The sequence below is a fragment of the Rhinatrema bivittatum genome, chromosome 3, assembly GCF_901001135.1.
Source record: "Rhinatrema bivittatum chromosome 3, aRhiBiv1.1, whole genome shotgun sequence".
In the NCBI taxonomy this organism is placed as follows: Eukaryota; Metazoa; Chordata; class Amphibia; order Gymnophiona; family Rhinatrematidae; genus Rhinatrema; species Rhinatrema bivittatum.
The window spans coordinates 231,510,554-231,524,962 of NC_042617.1; the positions used below are offsets into that span (position 1 = coordinate 231,510,554).

A 14,409-nucleotide genomic window follows, 5' to 3' on the forward strand; every position below is an offset into this window, starting at 1 on the left:
ACCACGGTGCAGCAGGTCGCAATTCGCAGGGACATGGCTGCCACTTCAAAGGCTTGTTTCAGAATGGCGTCCAGGCACCGGTCATGCGCATCCTTGAGGGCCGTCCCTCCCTCCACTGGAATGGTGGTGCGCTTCACAATTGCGCAGACTATGGAGTCTATCTTGGGGCACGCCAGCAGCTCCCTAGTTGCTGGGTCCAGGGGGTACATGCTGGACAAGGCCCGACCCCCTTTGAATGAGGCCTCCGGCGCATTCCACTCCAGATCGATTAACTGCTGTGCTGCTTGAAGGAGGGGAAAATGGTGAGCCATTTGACGCAGACCCTCTAGCAGGGGGTTCATTCTAGGTTCCCCTGGGGTGCTTTGGCCCAGAATAGCCAGCTCCGACAGGCATTGCGAGACCAGGTCTGGGAGATCCTCTTTAGGGAAGAAGTGTCTCATGGTTCGATATGGCTCTATCCCCGAGGGGAGTTCACCCTGCTCGGGAAGCTCACCTTTGTCCTCTGAGTACTCTGAATCCCCATAAGTAGGGCTTCCGGGTGGTGAGTGGCCGTGCCTAGGACTAGAGGGACCAGGGGCGGGGTCATCTGGTACCTGTAGGTCCGTTCGGGGAGTAGACTGCATTTGAACAAAAGCATGAATCCCCTTAAATAATTCCACCCAGGAAAGTGAGACAGAGTCTAGTCTCAGGGGCACTAGGTCTCTAGGGTTCGCCTGCTGCTCACTTCGGCCTGCTAGGTCCGGGGTGTTCCCTGAGGAACTGGCCATTAAGCTGGGCTGGGATCAGCCCTGGCCTGGAACTCCCAGGGCCTCCTCACATTGGGCACATAGGGAGTCTGCTTCCTCACTCTGTGTGGCTCTGAGGTGGCATGCTGAGCAGAGGTCTAGAGCTCTTAAGCCTGATTCAGGAGGTGCCGGCTCCGTGGACGCCTGGGCTCTCATACGCTCCATTGCGTCTATGCGCCTTATGCGTGAAAGCTGTGCACCTATTTATGTGCGCCTATCAGCGTGCGCTTATCAATACGCGCCTGGGAAATATGCGCTTATCACTATGCCTGTCAGCGTGCGCTTATCAATGCTATCAACGTGCCTATGGACGCTATCAACGTGCGCCTATCAACATGCGCCTATGGACGCTATCGACGGGCGCCTATCGACAGGCGCTGAACAAACCAATGTGCGCCCAACAGGGCAGAGGGCGACGGCGAGCTGACAGGCAAAATGGCGGGCTGCCACGTAGGCGGTGCCGCTAATCCTCACTCTCCGGAGACCAGTAAAACGCCTTACCTGATCTTCGGCGCTTCCCGGCTGCGACCCGGGCGGTCTCCGGCTGCGGGGGGAGAGGGTGATTACCGTCACCGCCACGCTCGAGGAAGTGCACCCGCTGCCTCTAGGCCGCGTCCGAACTCGTCTCGCTCGGGGGCCAAGTCTGCACCGGGACCGAGGCCGCCTCTACGCTGCGCCCGAGCCCTTCTCACTCGGGGGCTAGGTCCCTGCCGCGATTCGGCCACCGGACCGAGGCTCTTACCTCCGAGGGACCACGGAAATCACCTCGGGAAACTCAACTGGGGGAGGGACCGTAGGGTATCACCGCAGGAGTGCGGGGCTCGTCTTCACGTAGGATTCTTCTATGAATTTAGTCGTAAGAATTTGGAAAAACGCTCAGCGAGCGTTAGGTAGCTCCAAACTGCTTTGGAGACGGAAATTACTGAGCGCCTGCACTTCCTGCAGGGGTATATGTACCACGTGCTGACGTCAGATCAGTCTCTAACTGCTAGCACGAGCACACTATACCCATTTGTAATGAGTCCATCTGCTACACGCTAGGAAATGTGTAATTATGTTTGAAAGATTTTACAGATATCATTTACTATAATGAAAGAGGTGTTTTGCTTCAAAATTAACAGTAAAAAAATGACAGGAGATGAAGTGATTGATTTACATACACGAGCAATGCAGTATTCCTTAGGATTCTCCCTCTCGAGTCCATACTTCTCCAGGGCTTCACCAACTGCAAAGTCTGTGGTATCCGTGGTGGACAGCAGGATTGTCTTGTATGGTATATTTGGTTTTAGACTATCAGCATAAATCCTCAATGTTCCACCTGCAAAAAAAAAAAAAAAGTACTAACCATTTTGTGTTTTACCAATACTGAGAAGTGAGATACAGGCTTGAGGAACTATCACACTATGAATGTGCCTATAAGATAACATTTCCTTCACATCTGTGCTGTCCTTGACAGCAGTTTTCTAAGTCATTTGTACAACAGCAACTGTCATGAACCTGTACCGGTCCACAGTGAGGCTGCAACTAAAGTACTGTGTGCAGTTCTGGTCACCACATTTCAAGGACGATATAGTTGCATTGCAAAAGGTACAGAGAAAGGTGACCAAAATGATAAAGGGAATGGAATGGCTTCCCTACGAGGAAAGGCTTATTAATAAGGCCGGGTCGAGTCATGGTTTGGGGATTCTGGGGGAGGAGCCAAGATGGCCGCGGCTTGTAGACGCTGAACTGAGTAGCTCCGCAGATCGCTTGTTTTTTCCTTTCCTCAAATATCTTTCGGAGAATTTAAACTTTGCCTGAAATGCCTCACAAGCGCAAGGGCAAGGTAAGGGTATATCCCTCAAACCTACCTAGCCCGGCGGGGCAACGTTACATCACTGAGTTTGCATCGGTATCTCCAATTGTGGGAACTCCTAACGCCGCTGCGGTGGAGCAGAGAGAAGCGGCAATATCGCCTGGCGAGATTTCTTTGAGCCCACCAGTACCTTGAGGCCTGCTGAGTAGCTCTCCCCTCTGTCTGAGCAATGGAGCTGTAACCCCGGACGCAAAGTTAGTCGCGGGAGAACAACGAGAGGGATCTACTGCCCAGATTGGAGCAGGGTCCACCCTCTCCCACCTGTTGGAGGTATGTGAAAGGCCCACGGGGACTTTGGCAAGCGCGGGCAATGAATCTCTGGGGACATCGAGAGAAAACCCACAGGGGGAATTAGGGGGAAATATTCTGCGACCCCTGGAGTTTGAAAAACCAGCAGTTATAACTCTGGAAGCCATATGGGAACTAATGGCTACCATGGCCCGTACTCTGAATACTCAATCTCAAATGATGGGCAAATTTGAAATTAAAGTCGAATCTGTGCAAAAAGAACATCTGCAGTCGATTCAAGACCATACTAACTGCATTCAAGATTTAACTACTAAAGTAAACCAGACACAGTCCCTTAATTCCTCAATAATGAAGGATTGTATAATATCTCAAAGGAGGCTGGAGTCAGTTGAAAATTATTTGCGTTGTTCAAATGCAAGATTGGTCAATTTCCCTAAAGTAATGGGTGAGCCCGTTTTGGTGACTTCAAACGTTTTGCAATGGAATCTCTCAAGATTGAAGCTGCAAAGGTACAGACTGTGAAAAAACTCTTCTTTCTTAGGAGTAGTTTACAGATTTCCACGGGAGGAGAAAGAGAGGATCCCAATAATTTGACACAATATCTGGAGAACTCTGAAATGGAAATCACGGAAAGGGCCACCCTGTTTGTCCAATTTTACACAGAAATAGAGAAAAATTTCCTGATGAAAGCATTTTTCCAGAATATTAATAATGATTTCATGGGAGGGGTAGTGAGGGTCTATCCAGTCCCACCCGACAGCGTAGGAGGTTGTTCTTAGCTATGCGTCCAAAGGTTCTGGCCAAAGGGGCTAGCTTTGCCCTCCGTTTTCCTTGTAGATGTATTGTGAAACATGCTGGAAATATATATGTTTTCTTTATGCCAGATCAATTGAGAAAGTTTTTAGATGGAAGGGCCACAAGTTGATTACTTGAGATTAAAATGAAAGAATATCAAGCCTGTCAAGTATAAATATTTGTTTCAATTATGTACTTCTCTGTTTTTCCTTTGGTTTCCTTCCCCCCTTTTTTTTCCTATGAAAAACAAATGAATATGTTTGAAGTAATCCATTATATATGAATATATATATTATGGAAATGTACATGTTTCTTTTTTAACATTTTCTGTAATTTCAGCCAAGGTATATTCCTTGTAATTATTTTGAAAAATTCATAAATAAAGAATTTAAAAAAAAATAAAAAAATAAGGCCGGGTCCGTTCAGCTTGGAGATGAGATGTCTGATGGGGGTTATGACAGGTCTATAGAGTGGAATAGAACAGATAACTTAAAACCAGTTATTTACTATTTCAAAAAATATAAAGTCTAGGGCACTCCAAGAAGTTAGTAAGTAGCACATTCAAAACAAATAGAACATTCAATGTGCAATTAAGCTCTGCAATTCATTAGCAGAGCATGTGATTAAGGCAGTTAGCATAGCTGGGTTTAAAAAGGGTTTGAACAAATTCCTGGAGAAGTCCATAAGCTGTTATCCCAAACAGTAAACAGATCCCATGGTTTTATCACCCAGTGATAAGTAGTGGCTATTTGCTAAGTCCAATTGGTTAATCTTACCAGGTTCTTGTGACCTGGATTAGCCACTGTTGGAAACAGGATACTGGACTTGATGGACCCTTGATCTGACTAAATATGGTAAATTCTTATCTTCTAGTAGCCTATTTCCTTAGGAGTACTAAACAAATGGTAGATGTGAATCGGTTATTTATGCTTTTGGACAGAAAAACTAGGGGGCACTCCATGAAGTTAGCATGTGGCAGATTTAAAACTAATCGGAGAAAGTTCTTTTTCACTCAACGCACAATTAAACTCTGGAATTTGTTGCCAGAGGATGTGGTTAGTGCAGTTAGTATAGCTGTGTTTACAAAAGGATTGGATAAGTTCTTGGAGAAGTCCATTACCTGCTATTAATTAAGTTGACTTAGAAATTAGCCACTGCTATTACTAGCAACGGTAATATGGAATAGACTTAGTTTTTGGGTACTTGCCAGGATCTTGTGGCCTGGATTGCCCACTGTTGGAAACGGGATGCTGGGCTTGATGGACCCTTGGTCTGACCCAGTATGGCATGTTCTTATTTGATTCCAATTAGCCATATTAAAACCACCAGATACAGAGAGCACAGCCAAATGAAAACCTGACCGAAAGCTTTGAAAACAGCAGAGCAGGAACAAACATACATAGACGTGATATATTCTACAGCAGTGGTCCCCAACCTTTTTTGCACCAGGGACCAGCTTCAAGCAAAACCATTTTTCCATGGCCCGGCAGGGCGGGGCAGGGGCGGGGCTTTGGTCATATGGGGCGGGGTTATGGAGGGGGTTGGATTTTAGTGCACACTTATTTAATTATGACATTTTTAATGTTAATGTGACTCAACTCACCATAGGTTTTCACATGCATGGCACACTGACCCATGATAGTCACGGGGCTAGATGTAAAAGTACAGTTTGTATCCACGGGAACCCCCCTGACCCACAATAATGGATGTAAAGCAGAATTATGACATTCCCCATACAACTCACCCTAAAAAAAGATATTCTGGTGACATCTCAGTAACAGCAACTCAAACTCCTACTTCCAGGCTCAATAGCCCTACTTATGAAAAGACAGCAGTTTACCACCAATGCATGTCCTCTTGAGAAAACACAACAAATAAGACCGTTACAAACGCTTACATGCTAGCAAAATATCTCATCTCGGTAACAGACACAGAACCGACCTAACATACTCCCAGGATCTGTAGTAATGCACAAACTAATCCGCACACAGTTACACCTGTATTATGGAATACACTCAAACAGGAGCAACCCTATCTATGAAAAGGCAACACTACAAATATTAAATCAGGTCCTAAAAACAGAACTAGCAAGCAGCTATAGATCCCCACACAGAAATAATTGTAAAACTATACTAATAAGCAGAATAAATGTTTCAAAACAGCTATGAACAGAATAACATCCAACAATTAAAAACTCATAAAAACTATTAAACATTCTCCAAACACCAATAAAATATTTCAAAAAAGCAGACATCTCAAAATTAAAATGGCAGTCAAGAAAAATAAACTTAAAAAGCCACCTTTACTTACCCCCTCCAGCAGCTCTCCTACTCCCCTTCCCTGCAGGCCGTGGCACACACCAGAAGCAGCAGTAGAAGCTAAGCTCTACTATACTTATGGTCCTCTTCCTTAGTGCCCATGTCTCTCACACACACACCATACCAGTCATGCCATGACCAGTTTCTGTCTCTCACACACCAATCATCTCCCAAACAGTCTTTGGCACACACACACACCAGTCACCTTCCTGAACAGTTTCTCTCATGCCATACACACATACACACAGGCTTCCCACTCCCGTGTTCTACTTACATATATGGGCTTCTCACTCTCACTCACACACACACAATCACTCACTCACCATCTCTCACTCCCATGCTTGTTCTCTCCACATGAACAGGCTTCTCATTCCCATAATCACTTTCTTTCTCTCTCTCTCACACACACACACACACACTCACCAGTCTCTCACTCCCATGTTCTCTTTCAGATATACAGGCTTCTCCCTCTCATGATGTGTCTCACACACACCCAGGTTTCTCACTCCCATGCTCACTCTCTTCACATGCACAAGCTTCTCATTCCCACAATCACTTTCTCTCTGTTACACACACACCAGTCTCTCTCATTTCCATGCTCACTCTCCACTGCACAGGCTTCTCATTCCCTGAATCACATTCTCTCACATTCACACACACCAGTCTTTTTCTCTCACACACACCGTCACCTTACCAAGCAGTCTCTCTCTCTCATGCATGCACACTCACCCAGGCTTCTCACTCCCATGCTTTCTTTCACCCCCACAACACCAGGCTTCTTACTCCCATGCTTTCTCACATACCCAGATTTCTCACTTCCATGCCTTTTCTCTCTCACACACACACAGTCACCTCCCTGACTAATGTCTCACATACACATCAGTCATCTCCCTGAGCAGTCACTTTCATTGTCTCACACACACACACACACATCAGTTCTCTGACCAGTCAATCACACACAGGCTGGCCGGCTGCTTCTCTCTCTTTCTCTCACTTCCTTCCCCCCCCCCCCCCCCGGAGCACAAATGGGAGCTGCAGCAGCCCCCGCAGGCCAAGAAAGAAGAATCCCATCGGCAGCGGGAGGCTCATACTGCTGACTCCTTTCTCGATTACCGGCTGCTTCAACTGCTCGGGAACCGATGCTGCAGCCGCTGCTACTTTTCCACGCGGCTCGGCTCTTTCTCCTTCCCGCGTACCGCGTATCACTTCCTGTTCCGGGTCACAGGAGGGGGGGCAGGCGCGGGAAGAAGAAAAGGCCAGCCACGGGTGCACAGCTTCTTTTAGCACCGCTGCCGTTCCCACTGGGCTTGAACGTGCTGACAGCCCGGCGGCAATGGCAGCGGGAGAGACCGGGAGCGCGCGACACATGCCGGTGCTTGGAGGCGCCGCGGACCGGCAAAAAACTCCCACGGCCCAGTCCCGGTCCGGTGGTTGGGGACCCCTGTTCTACAGAATCCAAAACACTTAGCATCTGCCTAGATCATTTTCCATGAAGAATGATCTACCACAGAATCACCACAAAGCCCTGTGCAGTTTAAATGTGGCACCATTGTTAACAAAACAATACAATGTTACTAAATTACTTCAGTGAGCATAAAAGACAATGCCCACATCTTTTCCTAGTATGGATTACATAGACAGTTACATTTTGAAGAACTACATTTCTTACCTCATGTTAATTGATGACTAGCTTTCTCAAGCAACAGGATTCAAAGGCATCACACTTTTCCTGCAAAAAGTGAGAACAAGAGAAAATAAAACACCATAAGCCCTACCAGAGTCTGGTCGGCCATCAGAGCTCTGGAACTCCTGCATTCTCTTTTCCAATTTCTGCTGCCTACGCCGTTTCATGACAACTTCTGGGTTGGATATTGTGCGAGTGAAGCTGGTCTCTGGCATGTCTTTGTATACCTCTGCAGCAAGCCGTGAATTCTCACTATCAAAAAAAAAAAAAAACAAAAAACCCCAGCATAGGCATTACAGAGAAGGCAAGAGTACAAAAACATTCTATATTTAATGAGGGGAAAACACATTTTAAACATACTGGATTTAACAAATAGCCTACTGCTTGTTTCAGTACTCCACTAGCGTTAGAAAGAGCACTGCTCATCTACCACTCACCACTTATATAGTCTGAGACTTTCAATATATTGGTGTAGTTAATCATGTGACAAAGAAAATATAGAAGAAAGGGAAAATATATATATATTGAACTATAAAACTGTAAACAGAGATGTCTTTACACACTGGAGTTAATTACAATGGTGCCCTAAGTGCTACCGTTGGTTTCCAAACAGTGCAGATCATCTGAAAGAAACTAAAGCTGACATATGTTTACGTTTTCACATGCACCTCTGCTACGAGAACATGCAATTAGACTCAATTGCCTTAAAGTCAAGTTCAGGCTACTCTATACTTTGTCTGACAAGAAAAATATAACAAGGAAAATAAACCCACTGATTTATGGGTAAGAAGGCAACCTATGTATATAATTTTTTGTTAGACTGATCTAGATAGATTATTTCTTACAGAGACTTGGTTATCAGAATCTAATGGAATTTCTATCTTTTTGAAGTGCCTTCCAGAGTACTTTTTATATCAGGACAGGTAGGGGATGAATGTAGTTTTAGATCAGGGTTGCCTGCTTTACAGGCTGTGCCTTTTAAACTAGAACTTGATTTTAGGTTGCCCTCCTTTGTGGGAGTGCAAGTGCTGGCGAGTATTCAAGAAATGATTTTGGATTTGAGTCTACAGTTTGTTTCTTTGTTAGGGATTTTAATTTACATTACAATCATTTAAATTCTGGGAGGGTACAGAGTATGAGGGTGCTTTTTCAATGCTGTGAACAGTAATCCATTTCATTGGATCTAACAGAACTTAGACCCATCCCACTGCTCCAACAACATATGCACACCTACTCTTACCTCCTCAGGTACAAAAAATATCCTCATCAATTTTTCCCCCTTCCCCACTTTCCATCCTGCCTTCCACGCCTTCCTCTCCCCTTTCCCTGATCTGTCCTCTAAAAGAAAAGACAACCTTATGATCTCATCATGGTAACAGGTGCAAAGCATGCCAGGTCTACTCACGAAGGGGCTGGATATATTTTAGATTGGGTTGTTGAGTCAGACCATTTTTGAGAGGTGATTGATTTAACCTGGCATGGTTTGGACCTGATAACATGGTCAGATCATAAGGCTGTCTTTCCTTTTAGAGGACAGATCAGGAAAAAGGGAGAGGAAGGGGTGAGAGGCAGGATGGAAAGTGAGGTGGGAGAAAAATTGATGAGAAAGTTTTTGCTATGTGAATGAATATAGAAACATAGAAATGACGGCAGAAGAAGACCAAACGGCCCATCCAGTCTGCCCAGCAAGCTTCACACATTTTTTCTCTCATACTTATCTGTTTCTCTTAGCTCTTGGTTCTATTTCCCTTCCACCCCCACCATTAATGTAGAGAGCAGTGATGGAGCTGCATCCAAGTGAAATATCTAGCTTGATTAGTTAGGGGTAGTAGGGGTAGTAACCGCCGCAATAAGCAAGCTACACCCATGCTTATTTGTTTTACCCAGACTATGTTATACAGCCCTTATTGGTTGTTTTTCTTCTCCCCTGCCGTTGAAGCAGGGAGCTATGCTGGATATGCGTGAAGTATCAGTTTTTTTTCTCCCCTGCCGTTGAAGCAGAGAGCTATGCTGGATATGCGTGAAGTATCAGTTTTTCTTCTCTCCTGCCGTTGAAGCAGAGAGCCATGCTGGATATGCATCGAAAGTGAAGTATCAGGCACATTTGGTTTGGGGTAGTAACCGCCGTAACAAGCCAGCTACTCCCCGCTTGTGAGTGCGAACCCTTTTTTCTTCTCCCCTGGTACCCGAGGAAATATGCATACATTATTGGAGTAGTGGGATGGGATTAGGCTTACTACAGAGAATGGGGTGGTTTACACCAGAACCTAGAGTTGAGAAGAGTGCTCCGGTGTTTAGAGCTTCGGGACTGGGTTACAATCAAATTGTATAGAATGGAAGATAGCGGCTAACAGATGAAAGGTTGATGCAGCAAGCAAAGAAAAATGCTTTTCTGCTATTATAGGATCAGCTGAGTCTACCAATAGGGAGATCTTTATGGTAGTGAGTCTGTCTAAAGCGAAGAGAAATAATTTGATGGGAATGCCAGACTGTATTACCTTCTCTTTGCTATTTTTTTAGTAATAAGATTAAGGTTTTGCTCCAACAATTATAAATGGATAGAAAATTCAGGAGCAGAAAAGAGGACTATGGATAACTGTAGTTGATCAGTTCTATGAGTTCCAACAAATTACTACTGTGGAGATGCAGAAGATTCTGGCAGAAATGAAGCCTACAGCTTTTGGAACCCTGCCCATCGTATTTAATTTTTAAAAAATTGTCAGGAAGAGGATTAGAATGGTTGACTAAAATTACAACAATGTCATTGCGGGATGGTTGTCTTTCAGAGTTTGAAAAGATCTGCAGTAAAGGCAATTTTGAAGAAATCTCATTTGGATCTAACAAAATGTGAAAGCTATAGGTGAATTTCTAATTTGCGTTTTTTGTTTGGGAAGTGCAGTTGCTTACCTGTAACAGGTGTTCTCCTAGGACAGCAGAATGTTATAGTCTTCACATCTGGGTGACATCATCCGATGGAGCCCGGCACAGAAAACTTTTGTCAAAGTTTCTAGAAGCTTTGACCAGCACACAAGCGAAAAATAAAACAAACTAAAAGGAGAACCCAACTCCAGGGGGAGAACATAAGAACATGCCATACTGGGTCAGACCAAGGGTACATCAAGCCCAGCATCCCGTTTCCAACAGTGGCCAATCCAGGCCATAAGAACCTGGCAAGTACCCAAAAACTAAATCTATTCCATGTTACGCAGTGGTTATTATCTAAGTCAACTTAATTAATAGCAGGTAATGGACTTCCCCTCCAAGAACTTATCCAATCCTTTTTTAAACACAGCTATACTAACTGCACTAACCACATCTTCTGGCAACAAATTCCAGAGTTTAATTGTGCGTTGAGTGAAAAAGAACTTTCTCCGATTAGTTTTAAATGTGCCACATGCTAACTTCATGGAGTGCCCCCTAGTCTTTCTTCTATCTGAAAGAGTAAATAACCGATTCACATCTACCCGTTCTAGACCTCTCATGATTTTAAACACCTCTATCATATCCACACTCAGCCGTCTCTTCTCCAAGCTGAAAAGTCCTAACCTCTTTAGTCTTTCCTCATAGGGGAGCTGTTCCATTCCCTTTATCATTTTGGTCACCCTTCTCTGTACCATCTCCATCGCAATTATATCTTTTTTGAGATGCGGCGACCAGAATTGTACACAGTATTCAAGGTGCGGTCACACCATGGAGCGATACAGAGGCATTATGACATTTTCCGTTTTATTCACCATTTCCTTTCTAATAGTTCCCAACATTCTGTTTGCTTTTCTGACTGCCACAGCACACTGAACAGACGATTTCAGTGTGTTATTCACTATGACTCCTAGATCTCTTTCTTGGGTAGTAGCACCTAATATGGAACCTAACATTGTGTAACTGTAGCATGGGTTATTTTTCCTTATATGCATCACCTTGCACTTGTCCACAATAAATTTCATCTGCCATTTTGATGTCCAATTTTCCAGCCTCACAAGGTCTTCCTGCAATTTATCACAATCTCCTTGTGATTTAACTACTCTGAACAATTTTGTATCATCTGAAAATTTGATTACCTCACTTGTCGTATTTCTTTCCAGATCATTTATAAATATATTGAAAAGTAAGGGTCCCAATACAGATCCCTGAGGCACTCCACTGCTCACGCCCTTCCACTGAGAAAATTGTCCATCAGGCCTACCACATCTTCTAGGTTCACCGTGATTTGATTCAGTCCATCTGAATCATTACCCATGAAAACCTTCTCCATTATGGGTACCTCCCCAACATCCTCTTCAGTAAACACCGAAGCAAAGAAATCATTTAATACAGTCTGATAAAATTCCCACTCTTACTAAACATATATTTCTTCCTTATAAGCAGAAACCGGATGAATCTCATACCTCTTATAATGTTGCTGATTTGTCTAACTGCTTTTTTGGAAAATTCATCTGAAGAAGTGATTAATAGCGGTACGCTTTTGATTTCCTTTCGTTCTCATCAAGATTTGAGCTTAGTTATGAAACATTTTCAAAATTTTAATGTTTCCTTTTATGGAGGCCTAGTTCGGATTTTTCCTGACCTGGCTAGATTTACTCAAGAGTGGCGTAAATCTTTCTTGGATATGTGGCAAGATGTTTTGGATCTCGGCGCTAGTTTTGTTCTTCGTTATCCATGTAAATGTATTCTCAAGTTGAATGCCAATACTTTTATTTTCTTTAGTCCAGACCAATTGTGGGACTCTGTAGAGACCAAGAAGATTGCCCAGCCATCCACCTCAAAGACTTCTTAGGTCTGATCCTTAATAATAGTCAGGGTTTATCTTTCACCTCCTTTACTTGAATAATTTGTAGTATTTAATTCTCCACTTTTTGTTTCTTCTCCTCCCCCTCTTATGTTTGTTTCCACTAAATGAGAAAGCAGAGTTGCTTACCTGTAACAGGTGTTCTCACAGGACAGCAGGATGTTAGTCCTCACACATGGGTGACATCAGGATGGAGCCCAATCACAGAACACTTTTGTCAAAGTTTCTAGAACTTTGACTTGCACCTACTGGGCATGCCCAGCATGGCACTAACCCTGCATCCAGCAGGGATCCCCCTTCAGTCTCGTGTATAGCAAGAAGTACATGCGAAAAATAAAATAATAAATCATGAACGAACCCAACTCTGCGGGGTGGTGGGCGAGTTTCGTAAGGACTAACTGTCCTGCTGTCCTGTGAGAACACCTGTTACAGGTAAGGAACTCTGCTTTCTCACAGGACAAGCAGGATGGTAGTTCTCACACATGGGGTGAAAAGCGAGCTGAGGATGCCCGAGCAATGCACCAAATGCACCCAAAGACGTGCAACAAGCACAACAACAGGAGTGGATTTGGGTAGGAGAGCATCCTGAAACCCTGAACGGGCGCTGGAAGGATGTTGAGAAGTTAAACTGAAAATAAGTTGTGAAGAACAGACTAGCCGAAGATGGAATCTTGCCTGCCAGCCTTATCTAAGCAATAATGGGCTGCGAAAGTATGGAGAGAGATCCAGGTAGCAGCCTTGCAGATGTCAGTGAGCGGCACCGAACGGAGGTGTGCCACAGTTTGCCATGGCCCTAATAGTGTGCTTTTACATGGTCTTGTAATGGAACGCCTGTTTGCTGATAGCAAAAGGAGATACAGTCCACCAACCAGGAGAACAGGGTCTGTTTTCCCACTAGATTACACAATTTGATGCTATCGAAAGAGACAAATAATTGAGTGGACTTCCCGAGGGCAGACGTGCCGTCTAGATAGAAGGCTAGGTGCCCTAGTCCAAGGAACGCAGTCCAAGAAACAGAGCCTGCTCTCCTGGATTTGAATGGGGCCTGGGAAAGAAAGTAGGTAAGATGGATTGATTATGATGAAATTCCGATACTACCTTTGGTAAAAATTTAGGGTGGGTGCGGAGCACTACCCTGTCATGTAGAATTTTAGTGTAAGGCGGGTAGGTGACTAATGCCTGTAACTCACTAACTCTGCGAGCGGATGTTACAGCGAGAAGAAAAAATTACTTTCCAGGTGAGACAGCGGAGATCGCAGGGGTGGAGAGGCTCAAATGGAGGTTTCATTAGCCATCCCAAAACCACGTTAAGTTCCCAAGTGGGGAAGGCGAGGTGGACGCTTTAGGTGGAGTAAGCCTCTCATGAAGCGTGTTACTAAGGGTTGTATTGAAATAGAGACATCTCCCACGCTGTTGAGAAAGCGGCTACCGCACTGACATGCACCCGTATAGAGGAAGTTTTCAGGCCTGACTCTGATAGGTGCCAGAGATAGTCCAGAAACTTCGCAGTGGAACGAGTGAAGGGGTTTATGGACATGGACATACACCAGACCGTAAACCTCTTCCATTTAGAATGATAAGACAGTCTCGTGGAAGGCTTTCATGAAGCTACCAGGACTCGGGATACCAACTCCAAAAGGTTAAGGGGTCAGAATATTAACCTTTCAAAATCCAGGCCGTCAGGGACAGGGCCTGGAGGTTGGGGTGGCGTAGGCACCCATTGTTCTGAATTATCAGAAACGGGTCCTCCCCCAGAGGGATGCGCCGGCGTACTGATAGGTCCTGGAGGATTGGAAACCAGACCTGGTGTGGCCAATGAGGGGCTATCAGAATCATTAAGCCCTTGTCCCTCCGCAACTTCACGAGAGTCTTTGATATGAATGGAAGTGGAGGGTATGCATAGAGGAGACCACTGGACCACGAGAGGACAAAGCATC

At 44.8% G+C, this 14,409-nt stretch overlaps 1 protein-coding gene across 21 annotated transcripts in view; it reads right to left on the reverse strand.

The window, feature by feature from the left end:
- AFDN (afadin, adherens junction formation factor) overlaps positions 1-14,409 on the reverse strand; it is a 1,391,435-nt gene that overhangs the window by 1,235,227 nt on the left and 141,799 nt on the right. For all 21 annotated transcript variants that reach the window (XM_029594302.1, XM_029594301.1, XM_029594288.1 and 18 more), the window contains exons 5-6: positions 7,778-7,938; positions 1,946-2,103 (exon numbers count right to left, since the gene is read on the reverse strand). In XM_029594302.1, coding sequence (XP_029450162.1) covers positions 1,946-2,103; positions 7,778-7,938 — 319 coding nt within the window. The remainder of the gene's footprint in view (positions 1-1,945; positions 2,104-7,777; positions 7,939-14,409) is intronic.